This window comes from Plecotus auritus (assembly GCF_963455305.1).
Source record: "Plecotus auritus genome assembly, chromosome: 5".
Lineage (NCBI taxonomy): Eukaryota > Metazoa > Chordata > Mammalia > Chiroptera > Vespertilionidae > Plecotus > Plecotus auritus.
The window spans coordinates 50486375-50499342 of NC_137776.1; the positions used below are offsets into that span (position 1 = coordinate 50486375).

At 40.7% G+C, this 12968-nt stretch overlaps 1 protein-coding gene across 8 annotated transcripts in view; it reads right to left on the bottom strand.

The window, feature by feature from the left end:
• BBS5 (Bardet-Biedl syndrome 5) overlaps positions 1 to 12968 on the bottom strand; it is a 34358-nt gene that overhangs the window by 14461 nt on the left and 6929 nt on the right. For 4 of the 8 annotated variants that reach the window (XM_080669210.1, XM_080669214.1, XM_080669212.1 and 1 more), the window contains exons 3-6: positions 11581 to 11646; positions 10067 to 10116; positions 9810 to 9937; positions 2565 to 2700 (exon numbers count right to left, since the gene is read on the bottom strand). In XM_080669210.1, the coding sequence (XP_080525336.1) occupies positions 2565 to 2700; positions 9810 to 9937; positions 10067 to 10116; positions 11581 to 11646 (380 nt within the window). Of the gene's footprint in view, positions 1 to 2564; positions 2725 to 9809; positions 9938 to 10066; positions 10117 to 11580; positions 11647 to 12968 lie in introns of all 8 variants that reach the window. The other 4 variants (XM_080669209.1, XM_080669211.1, XM_080669215.1 and 1 more) reach the window with 1 other exon arrangement.

Here is a 12968-nt window from a genome sequence, read left to right on the forward strand (position 1 = left end):
CAGAGAAAGTCAGCCAGGCTCTCAGCCGCCCTTCCTCTCTGCGCACACAAAGACCCTTTGCCGTACCTCCAATTCTCTGTGAGCTTTTCTCTTTCCTTCTAGTTGTAGAATTTTTACTCAGTCAGCTTTCCTGTGGTTCTGGATGGTGTCCGTTCTGTCTTTTAGTTGTAGTTTTGAAATTGTTGTGTGAGGCAGCACTTTAGGTGCTTACCTATGCCGCCATCTTGGTTTCTCTCAAAAATATATTTTATTGATTTTGTTTTTTACAGAGAGGAAGGGAGAGGGATAGAGAGTCAGAAACATCGATGAGAGAGAAACATCGATCAGCCGCCTCCTGCACACCCCCTATTGGGGATGTGCCAGCAACCAAGGTACATGCCCTTGACCAGAATCGAACCTGGGACCCTTCAGTCTGCAGGCTCTATCCACTGAGCCAAACCGATCAGGGCAGGAATGACTCTTTATATCATTTTTTATCTTATTTTAGAAAAAAGAGAACTTGTAAAATACCATAAAGACTTTAAAAAATAATAGAAGGGCATATTTTATTTATTATTTTTCAGTAAACATTAATTAGGTTGACAATAACATTCCTATCCTATCTAATAAAAGAGTAATATGCAAATTAACCATCACTCCAACACACAAGATGGCTTCCCCCATTTGGTCAAAGATGGCTGCCCCCATGTGGACACAAGATGGCCACCACAAGATGGCCAGCAGGGGAGGGCAGTTGGGAGGGACCAGGCCTACAAGGGAGGGCAGTTGGGGGTGATCAAGCCTGCAGGGGAGGGCAGTTAGGGGTGATGAGGCCTGCAGGGAAGATCAGTTGCGGGGGGACCAGGCCTGCAGGGGAGGGCAGTTAGGAGTGACCAGGCCTGCAGGGGAGGGCAGTTAGGGGCAAACAGGCTGGCAGGGGAGCAGTTAGGCATCAATCAGGCTGGCAGGGGAGTGGTTAGGGGGTGATCAGGTTGGCAGGCAGAAGCGGTTAGGGGCAATCAGGAATGCAGGCAGGCAAGCAGTTGGGAGCCAGCAGTCCTGGATTGTGTCCCAGATTGGAGAGGGTGCAGGCTGGGCTGAGGGACACCCCCCCGCCCCATGCACGAATTTTGTGCACTGGGCCTCTAGTCTATATATACAAAAGCCTAAGCGACTGTTATGACTGAACGACTGGAATGACCAGTTGCTATGATGCACACTGACCATCAGGGGGCAGACGCTCAATGCAGGAGCTGTTCCTTGGTGGTCAGTGTGCTCCCACAGTGGGAGCACTGCTCAACCAGAAGCTGGGCTCACAGCTCGTGAGCGCAGCTGCAGTAGCGGGGCCAGGTTGAGCGGCAGCAGAGCTGCGCCCAGCCCTGGCTGGGGGTCCTCCCGGCCGCCTGCCACTTCAGCACTGCTACATCCCCCAAGGGGTCCCGCATTGTGAGAGGGCGCAGGCCAGGCTGAGGGACCCCACCCATGCATGAATCCATGCACTGGGCCTCTAGTCTAAAATATTTACCATCAGGCCCTTTACAGAATAAACTTTGCTGACTTCTGTGGAAAAGGAGTTAGTCAGATGGGGAATGTATATCTCCTATAGAACCTTTATCATAGTTTAAAACTAGAACTTTTCAAATGAGAAAAGTTTATTTACAATTTAAATTTATGATTCAATGTTTATTTTAGCAAGATGCTCTTCATTCAAATGCTATTGCTTTACCACAGTGGTTGTCAGTATAATCTAGGTTGTAACACACATATAAATTGGAAACTATTCTTAGTAAGAGACAAATTTTTCTCTAGAAATTAATGTTACTTATTCCAACTATTAGTTGCTTACATGTTTCAACTAGAAATAATTTCAAGAATAAATGAAAAGTTACAATAATGGATATAGGAGTCACCAAATGAATTATATATTTAATTCCATTAAGACCAGATTAAAAAACTTCTGTGATGGTACAACCCCTAGCTCTCCTCCATTAGTATAGGTCAGTGGTCGGCAAACTCATTAGTCAACAGAGCCAAATATCAACAATACAACGATTGAAATTTCTTTTGAGAGCCAAATTTTTTAAACTTAAACTTCTTCTAACACCACTTCTTCAAAATAGACTCGCCCAGGCCATGGTATTTTGTGGAAGAGCCACACCCAAGGGGCCAAAGAGCCACATGTGGCTCGCGAGCCGCAGTTTGCCGACCACTGGTATAGGTTATCAAGATGTGGAGTGCAGGGTAGTAGCATAAGGGGAAGATCATGGCTCTGGGCCGACCTAGGTATGTGAGGTCACTTGATTCTTAAGGGCCTGAGTTTTTTTTATCTATAAGTGAATAGAGGCTAAACTAGAGATGATCTCTGAGGTCCATTCCAGCTCTAAATGCAATGTAGGACAAATGTTAAACGGGACAAAACCATAAAAATATGAAAATTATATTTTATATGAAGAGTTATAATGTTAATTTATCAAGAGGTATGATGCTAATTTTAACAGTTAAATGAATATATAAACCTAATGATAAATGGAAAAATGATTACCAAGGCACTGATCCAAAAGATTCATTAGTTTTTTGTACAATACCTGATCACTGGATAAATTCCATACTCCATTGATTTTATCATATACATGTTCTTGTGGTAATAACCTTAGTTCCTTATTTTGAATTAGTGCACTTCTCAATTTAAAATCACGATACATTTTAGAAGTTTCATATGCTCTATAAAAGAGAACAAACAAAAGGCTAACCCAAACTGAAAATGCAGTTTTCTTTTTTTATGTTAAAATATACAATTGTTAGTACTTATATACATCACTCAAGTAATTATCACAGTAAATTGAAATTTTTTTCTTTTCAGTAAGTTTTGGTGATTACAGTCTTTTGTAGACTGTCATTTTAGTGTAGCACTTACATATTTTGTCTCAGTAAACTATTTTTTAGATGTCTAATTTTTAAGGTACTACGTATCACACAGCACAATGAGAGGGCACAGATTTTCTCTCAAACTAAGAAACAATACTTCTATATAATAGACATGAAAATTATTTTTGTATCAAAATGCTTCCCTTCATTTGTTTTAGTCAAAGCACCATTATTCTTTTTCTCATTACAACCTGAAGAAATTATGCTCACATCTACCTCTACACAGAAAATTAGAATGAATCTGTACCAATTCCAAAAGTAACCCTAGGACAGAGTCTAAGACAGACAGTGTGTGTATCTGTATAAAATCTCTATAATTTTGTTTTCTTTCCATTTCTCTCTATTAATAAATAATAAATACAGAAGAAAATTCTTAACTTTTTAAAATTTTATTTTTCAAATACAATTTACATTTAATATTACTTTGTATCAATCTCAAGTGTACAGCATAGTGGTTAATCACATACATTACAAAGTAATTCCCTGATATTTCAAATATCCACCTGGCATCATACATAGTTATTACAACACTAGTGGCCCAGTGCACAAAATTTGTGCACATTAAGAGGGAATTAATTAGAGGAAATATTTTAATATTGCTATTTGCCCTTTCTCTATAATAGAAGTGTCGGAGATGAAAGAAAATTAGTAAAATGTATATGAAAATCTTCCTCCTGTCAGAGTCTGGGGTGCGTTGCGGGACCCAGAGTCAAGTCCCCGCCTACCCGCACACACCTCGAAATCACGTGAGACCCAGACCTGGCAGGCTCCACCCCCATTGGGCGAGATCCAGACCTGGCTAGCCCCACACCCGTCAAGCCCCGCCGGGCGGGGGTGCAACCTCAGGTCCCCTGGCCTGGCGCTGGGTGGGGGGTGCAGCCTTAGGTTCCCCGTCAAGCCCCACTGGGCGAGTGGTGCAGTCTCAGGTCCCCCGGTGTACACCGGGCCGGGGGCCATGGCCTGAGGTCTCCCGTCAAGCCCTGCTGGGTGGGGGATGTGGCCTGAGGTTCCCTGGCCTGGCGCTGGGGCAGGGGGGCACACCTTGAGGTCTCCTGTCAAGCTCCGCCGGGTAGAAGTCACGGCCTCAGGTCCCCCACCTAGGCCCGGTGTCACGCAGCCTCAGGTCCCTGCTGATCGCTCCTTATGGCTTCTTACGGAAACCCTGCCTCTGCTGTGGGTGCAGCCATCATGTGTTATGGGAACCCCACCTCTGCTTGTGGGCACATCCATCTTGTGATGGTGTGAGGGTCAATTTGCATATTACCTCTTTATTATATAGAATTATTGACTATATTCCCTATGTTGTACTTTACATCCCCATGACTATTTTGTAACTATCAATTTGTACTTCTTAATTCCTTCACCTTTTTCATCAGTCCCCCAACCCGTCCCCTCTGGCAACCATTAGTCTGTTCTCTGTAGCTGTGAGTCTGTTTCTATTTTCTTTGTTCATTTATTTATTCTTTAGCTTCCACATATAAGTGAAAATGTATGGTATTTGTCTCTGACTGATTTCACTTAGCATACCCTCTAGGTCAGTGGTTCTCAACCTTTCTAATGTCGCGACCCTTTAATACAGTTCCTCATGTTGTGGTGACCCCCAACCATACAATTATTTTTGTTGCTACTTCATAACTGTAATTTTGCTACTGTTAATGAATCGTAATGTAAATATCTGTTTTCCGATGGTCTTAGGCTCTACAGCAGCGGTTCTCAACCTGTGGGTCACGACCAGGTTGAGAACCGCTAGCAGGGTTGCCTAAGACCATCGAAAAACAGATATTTACATTACGATTCATTAACAGTAGCAAAATTAGTTATGAAGTAGCAACAAAAATAATTGTATGGTTGGGGGTCACCACAACGAGGAACTGTATTAAAGGGTCGCGGCATTAGAAAGGTTGAGAACCACTGCTCTAGGTCCATCCATGTTGTCACAAATGGTTAAGATGTCACTCTTCTTTAAAAATTTTTTCAATTTATTGATTTTAGAGAGGATGGGAAAGAGAGAAAGAGAGAGAAAGCTATATATAGAGAGATAGATATGTTATTCTACTTATTTATGCACTCATTGGTTGATTCTTGTATGTGCCCTGACTGGGGATTGGACCTGCAACCTTGGTATATTGGGATGACACTCTAACCAACTGAGCTATCTGACCAGGGCAGATTTCACTTTTTTTTTTTTATGACTGAGTAATATTCCATTGTATACATGTACTACAACTTATTTATCCACTGGTCTACTGATGGGCACTTAGGTTGCTTCATATCTTGGCTACTGTAAGAAAATTCTTAACTTTTGATTTATTAATTCTAATTTTACTCCACAAAATTATAGGCTAATTTACCCATATAATGAAACTAAAAGGTTTTCTTAGCATAAATAACTTTAGAAGTTGTTCATATAAATTATAGTACTCAATGTTAATTTTCTCATTTTTACTCTAATTAACCTTCTAACATATAAATTGTGAAACTAGGATACAAACATTTGCTTATAAATCTTAATTTCATTCACTGTTGTAATTATCAATATTTAATCAGGGGAGAAAATGGAAACTACTTATGCTGTAAATTATTTTTGGGGAAACACATAGCATTTTTATACTATTAAAGAAAAGCAGCTTCCATGTTCCCTTCAAACTTGATTTTACATTACTTCTCTAGGTAAAGTGAAATAAAAAGCTAAGGTTTAGATATATACCGAAGAAAACTAAAGTATGTTTTCACGCAAAACTTATACATGAATGTTCACAGCAGCATTATTCATAATAGACAAAAATGTCTATTAACTGATGAATAAAGAAAATGTGTCCATACAATGGAGTATCATTCAGCTATAAAAATGAGTAAAATACTGATATATGCTACAACATGATAGACCTTGAAAACATTATGTAAGTGAAAGAAATCACACATCGCCCTGACCGATGTGGCTCAGTTGGTTGGGCGATGTCCCAGGCACAGAAAGGTTGCTGGTTCAATTCCAGGTCAGGGCATAGGCCAAGGTTTTGGGCTCAATCCCCAATAAGGGGTGTGTAGGAGGGAGCTAATCAATGTTTCACTATCACATTGATGTTTCTTTCTCTCCTTCTCCCTTCCTCTCCCTCTAAAAAAAAAAAAGAAAAAAAGAGGAGAAACCAAGATGCCGGCATAGGTAAACACCTAAACTTGCTGCCTCGCACAACCACTTCAAAACTACAACTAAAAGACAAAACGGACATCAACCAGAACCACGGGAAGGCTGGCTAAGTGGAAATTCTACAACTAGAAGGAAAGAGAAAAGCACACTGAGACTCAGAGGAGGTGCGGAAGGCAGAGGTATGGAGGCGCGCATTCAGAGAGGGCTGGCAACTGAGGATGCGGCTGGCTTTTTCAAGCAGGAGGGAGACACAAGCTCCCGACTGCTCTGAACTCCAGTTCTGGGCGAGACTCTGGGGACCCAGTCTCATACGGGGAGAAACTGGACTGTCTGGCATTGGGCAGAACTCGAGAGCGGCTTTCTCTCAGAGGTACTTGCAGCGATTACCTGGGAACACTGAGACCTGAGGGCCTCTTAGGGCAGGGCTGACGGGAAGCCATTGCTGTTTACTCCGCTCTGAGACTCCGCCCCGTCCAAGCTGTGCGCAGAGGCTTTTGCATATGAATGGCCTAGTTCTTTGAATCAAACTGCAGCTGAGTCAGAGAGACCCAGAACATCCAAAAGAAGGCCCAAGGCCCCACAGCAGCTTGCATTGTTTCACAGCTGGGCCTCATTTGGGCACCTCCAAAACCCAAAGAAAGAAGAGGAATCTGCAGATCTCCGTAGCTCCTGCTAGGTGGCCTCATGCAGAGGCTAAATTAGCACCTCCTTGGAGATTCAAGAGCCAGTGTACCCAGGGGTCAGAGTAGGACCATCCAGATTACAACTCCTCAGATCCATAAGGGACACACTCAGGGGGCAGACTCAGTGAGCACCAAAGCCCCACCGAAGCAAGTCTTGTCTCATAAGGGTGTCTCCAGCACAGAAGTTCTCCCATAGTAGACACAGCTGATCCTCACAGCCAATTAGCCTGGAGATCAATTCCCCCCAGTGATACCAACAATAATCAAGGCTTAACTACAACAACACTGTGCACACAGCCCACAAAGGGGTGCACCAAGAGTGTCCACCTCAGGTAACTGGAAAGGCTGAGCCACTGGGCCCTATAGGACACCAACCATATAAGGCCACTCTATCAACTCAGGGAAGCAGCCAAAATGTGGAGACCAAGAAACAGGTCACAAATGAAAGAAATGGAGGAAATCAAATGACTGGATATAGAACTCAAAACCACGGTTATAAGGTTTTTCAAGAATTTCCTAGAAAAGGCTGATAAATTTAGCAAGACCCTCAAGGATATGAAAAAGGACCAACTAGAAATTAAGTATACACTGACTGAAATAAAAAATAATATACAGAGATCCAACAGCAGAATAGAGGATTGCAAGAATCAAGTCAAAGATTTGAAATACAAAGAAGCAAAAAACACCCAACCGGAAAAGCAAAAAGAAAAAAGAATACAAAAATATGAAGGTAGTGTAAGGAGCCTCTGGGACAACTTCAAGCGTACCAACATCCGAATTATGGGGGTGCCAGAACAAGAGAGAGAGCAAGATACTGAAAACCTATTTGAAGAAATAATGACAGAAAACTTCCTCCACCTGGTGAAAGAAATAGACTTACAAGTCCAGGAAGTACAGAGAACCCCAAACAAAAGGAATCCAAAGAGGACCACACCAAGACACATCTTAATTAAAATGCCAAGAGCAAAAGACAAAGAGAGAATATTAAAAGCAGCAAGAGAAAAACAGTTAGTTTCCTACAAGGGAGCACCCATATGATTTTCAGTTGATTTCTCAACAGAAACTATGCAGGCCAGATGGGAGTGGCAAGAAATATTCAAAGTGATGAATAGCAAGAACCTACAACCAAGCAAAGCTAACATTCAGAATTGAAGGGCAGATAAAGAGCTTCACAGATAAGAAAAAGCTAAAGGAGTTCATCACCGCCAAACCAGTATTATATGAAATGCTGAAAGGTATTCTTTAAGAAGAGGAAGAAGAAGAAAAAGGTAAAGATAAAAATTATGAACAACGAATACATATCTATCAACAAGTGAATCTAAAAATCAAGTGAATAAAAAATCTGATGAACAGAATAAACTGGTGAATATAATAGAATCAGGGGCATAGAAAGGGAGTGGTCTGACAGTTCTCAGGGGGAAAGGGGTGTGGGAAGAGACTTGACAAAAATCGTACACCTATGGATGGGGACAGTGGGGGGGTGAGGGGGGTAAGGGCAGAGGGTGGGGTGGGAACCGGGTGGAGGGGAGCTATGGGGGGAAAAAAGAGGAACAACTGTAATAATCTGAACAATAAAGATTTAAAAAATAAATAAATTAAAAAAAAGAAAAAAGATGGGTCAATTGACTTATTAAAAAAAAAAAAAAGAAGAAGCTGGCCCTGGCAGGGTAACTTCCTTGCGAGTTTGATCACCAGACAGGCACATACAAGAATCAACCAATGAATGCAAAAATAAGTGGAACAACAAAACGATCTCTCTCTCTCAAAATCAATAAATAAAATTTTAAAAAGTCAGATATAAAAGACTACCATATTATATGATTCCATTTATATGGAATGTCAAGAATAGGCAAATCCATAGAGCCATAAAGTAAATCAGTGGTTGCTATGGCAGTTTCTTTTTGGGGTGATGGAAATATTCTGGAATTGGGTAGTGATGATATCTTGTGAACATACCAAAACTACCAAAGTGTAAACTTTAAAATACTACATTTTATGTTATGTGAATTATATATATAAAAAACACACAAAAAACAAAACACTAAACCACTGTGTAGATTTAAACAATCAACAAAATTAAAAACTAACAAACTAGGAAACTAAGAAATACATTTGCAATATATATGGCTGATAGAGACATAATTAAGAAATTTACAATAGGAAGCTATAAATAACAAAAAAAGAGAAAAATTTCAGCATCACTAGTAATAAAAGAAATGCATGCAAATTAAAACAATGGTATATATATATTATTATATATCTGTGTGTGTGTATGTGTGTATAAATTTATATATATATTTACTTTGCTGTCATCTTAGTCAAGCTTTTAAAAACATCATAGTACTTAGGACTGATTAAAAAAAAAAAGCTCAGTTAGGACTGATTTAAAAAAAAAGGAGCTTCCCTGGCCAGTTTGGCTCAGTGGATAGAGCGTCGGCCTGTGGACTGAAGGGTCCTTGGGTTTGATTCTGGTCAGGGGCACATGTCCAAGCTGTGGGCTCGATCAATGGTTCTCTCTCATCATTGATGTTTCTATCTCTCTCTCCCTTTTCCTTTCTCTCTGAAATCAATAAAGAACATGAAATAAATGTTTGAGAATAAGTGATTCATTAAAAAAAAAAAAAAGAAAGGAGCTGAGGTTGTGAAAAGAGAAGAATTCAGCAAACAAACAAAAAGCCTCAAATAACCATAAAACAAAACAACAATAAAATTCTTTGGGGAAAACACCTAGACATATTTTCTACTGCTAGAAAAATAAGCTTTTTAAACCATTAATTAAATTATATAACTTTGTTATTTATATTGAATGGATTTTCTATTCCCTTGTAACTACCTTTGTAGCTAATAGAATTTTCAGTAGAAATTTTTTTATGAATCTTTAATAGTCATATGTGCTTTATAAATACCTTCAAAGTGTTTACTAAATGATAATACATTGTGTTCTTCTATATATCTTCGGAATATTTGCAATAGAGCTTGGAGGAAGATAGCACCACACTTCTAAACTTTATTCTCTAAACCTTTATATCATAGAATTATTATAAAAATATTCAGTAATACACAAAATATTATCATACCTGTGTACTGCAATCACAGAAGTAAAAAGTCTAGGACTTCCAGGAATCAAATTTGTAAATATAAACTCAAAACGAGTACTGTTACATTTTGTTAGTATATAAAGAGCTTCAGTTTGGCCTCGTAATTTCTGTAAGGACAAATGTATTTAAAAGTTCAGATTTTAAAAGCAATTTCTCACAGTGAAAACAAACACCAACTTCAAATATCTCATGTTTCTTCACTATATATATATTTCAATAAGGTTTTTCAGACTTACAGAGTTAGCAGTCCTTGTTGTAATAGTCAGTATGCAGTTGTAACCGATAGCTAAAATTCAAAAGCAAAGAATTTAAAGAATGTAATACAATAAACTGAGAAAAAAAATCTATACACAGAACTTTTAAGTTTTAAAAAGTTAAATGTAAAAATATAGCTTTTAAACATTTTCATGAAACAACTACAAATTTAAGTTAAATAATGAAAAGAAATGGAAAGTCAATTCTGCCTCTTTGAACAAACACATTCATAACTTTGGACAAAGAAAATTTACTTCTCTAAAACATACAGTATTGTTTACTGAAAATCTTAGCATCACTACATCAAGAAAAAATGTCTACCTGGATAATCTAAAATAGGTGTGTGTGTGGTTTTTTTTTTTTTTTTTTTTAAATTTCAGATCGAGAAAGGGAGAGGGAGAAAGAGAAAGATAAATGATGAGAGAGAATCATTGATCAGCTGCTTCCTGCATGCCCCCTTCTGGGGATCAAGCCTGCAACCTAGGCAGGTGCCCTTGACCCGAATCAGACCTGGGGACCCTTCAGTCCACAGGCCAACGCTCCATCCACTGAGCCAAACCAGCTAGGGCTAAAATAGTTTTTTAAAGTAAATTAAACAAAATTTAACACAGTGAAAGTTTGTACCTTTCTATTACAATTTAGATTTCCCTTTTTTGGGATTACTTGAAACAGGTCATAGCAAGTTGTCAAAGATAAACAAAAAACAAACAAAATCATTCAATGTAAAAGTACTAATCTCCTATATGTCCAGGAGATAAACTGGACAGACTGAAAAACATTTCTTTTAAATTATGATGCACTTAGGGGCTAGTCAAGGATTTCTGAAACTTTTATCAGTTTAAAGTTTTTGCCCTGGCCAGGTGGCTCAGTTGATTGGAGTGCTGGATTGGATTGTTGTCTTGTGCACCAAAAAGACTGTGGGTTCAATTCCTGGTTAGGGCACATACATAGGTTGTGGGTTTGATCTCTGGTCGGGGTGAGTACAGGGCAACCAATCAATGTTTCTTTCTCACACTGATGCTTCTCTCTCTCTCTCTCTCTCTTTCTCTCTCCCCACCTTTCCACCCTCCCTCCCAGTTTCTCTCTCTCTAAAAGTCAATAAAAACATATCCTTGGGCCTTAACCAGTTTGGATCAGTGGATAGAGTGTTGGCCCTCGGACTGAAGGGTCCTGGATTGGATTCTGGTCAAGGGCATGTACCTTGGTTGAGGGCTCATCTCCAGTGGGGGGCGTGCAGGAGGCAATTGATCAATGTTTCACTCTCACTGATGTTTCTAACTCTCTATCCCTCTCCCTTCCTCTCAGTAAAATCAATAAAATATATTTTAAAAACACACAAATATATCCTTGGGTTGAGGATAAATAAATAAGTAAATAAATAAACTAAGTTTTCCACATATTTTATAGTACAGCTTTTTCGGAAGTAAAAGCCACTGTGCAAGTTCACTTGACAAAGTATTTTTTGTTGTTGTCTAGTGTTATCTAAGATACTTACAAAGATTGACTCTTGGTAATGCCAAAGAGTGCCATAGAATTCTTAAATTTGTTACTAAGAGTCTACCTAAAAGCAAACAAAAAAATAGGTTACCTTAAGTAAGAGCTTATTTTTGCAATACAAAATAAGATGGACATGAAACTAATGGCCCAGTATCAGCAGCTCCAAGGGAAAAAAAAGTAAAGTAAATCTTCATGGTAAACTATGTATATTAGAGATTTATAATACAACTAGAGGCCCAGTACATGAAATTCGTGCACGAGGGGGTGTCCCCTCAGCCCAGCCTGCACCCTCTCCAATCTGGGATCCCTCGGGGGATGTCCAACTGCCAGTTGAGGCCCGGGGATTGGGCCTAAACCGGCAGTCGGACATCCCTCTCACAATCCTGGACCGCTGGTTCCTAATAGCTCACCTGCCTGCCTGCCTGGTCACCCCTAACTAACCCCCCCTGCTGCTAGCCAGGTCACCCCAACTGCCCCCTCCTTGCCGGCCTGGTCACCCCTTACTGCCCCCCGCCCCCCGCTGGCCTAGTTGCCCCTCACTGCCCCCCTGCCAGCCTAATTGTCCCCAACTGCCCCCCCCCTGCTGGCCTGGTCGCCCCAACTGCACCCCTCCCTGCCCCCCCCCCCCCGCCAGCCTAATTGCCCTCAACTGACCCCCCCTGCTGGCCTGGTCGCCCCCAACTGCCCCCTTCTGCCAGCTTGGTCGCTCCTAACTGCCCCCCCCGCTGGCCTGGTTGCCCCCAACTGCCCCCCCTGCCAGCCTGGTCGCCCCTCACAGCCCCCCTGCCAGCCTGGTCGCCCCACACTGCCTGCTTGTTCAGTCGTTTGGTTGTCCCTCACTAACCCCCTGATGGCCTGGTCGCCCCACACAGCCTGCTTGTTCAGTCGTTTGGTCGTCCCTCACTAACCCCCCTGCTGGCCTGGTTGTAGGCAGCCATCTTGTGAGGGTGTGATGGTCAATTTGCATATTACATCTTTATTATATAGGATTAGCATATTATGATAGCATTGAGAAACCCTAAAATAATAAAACTCTCTTAACTTTGTTTAACACAACATTTTTTCAACAAATTATAACCATAGAAGTCTTCTATGAGTAATCTATAGCCAGGTCATACTCCTTCCTCCCTGAACTCCTTCCTCCCTGAAAACCCCTAGAATATCTAAAATGAGACTAAACCTGTATGAATGTTGGGGTGAGATGGGATAGGAGATTCTAAAAATAAAGGAAGGTGTCCTCAAGAGAAGCTGCAGAACATTACATGGTATGCTTGACAAATGATAAGTAACCCAGCCTGGCTAGAGTGGAAGGTTCACACAATATCATAGAAGAGTAGACATTGCATCTATCAGTCGGGGTCAAACAGAAAACAGATGGCACACTCA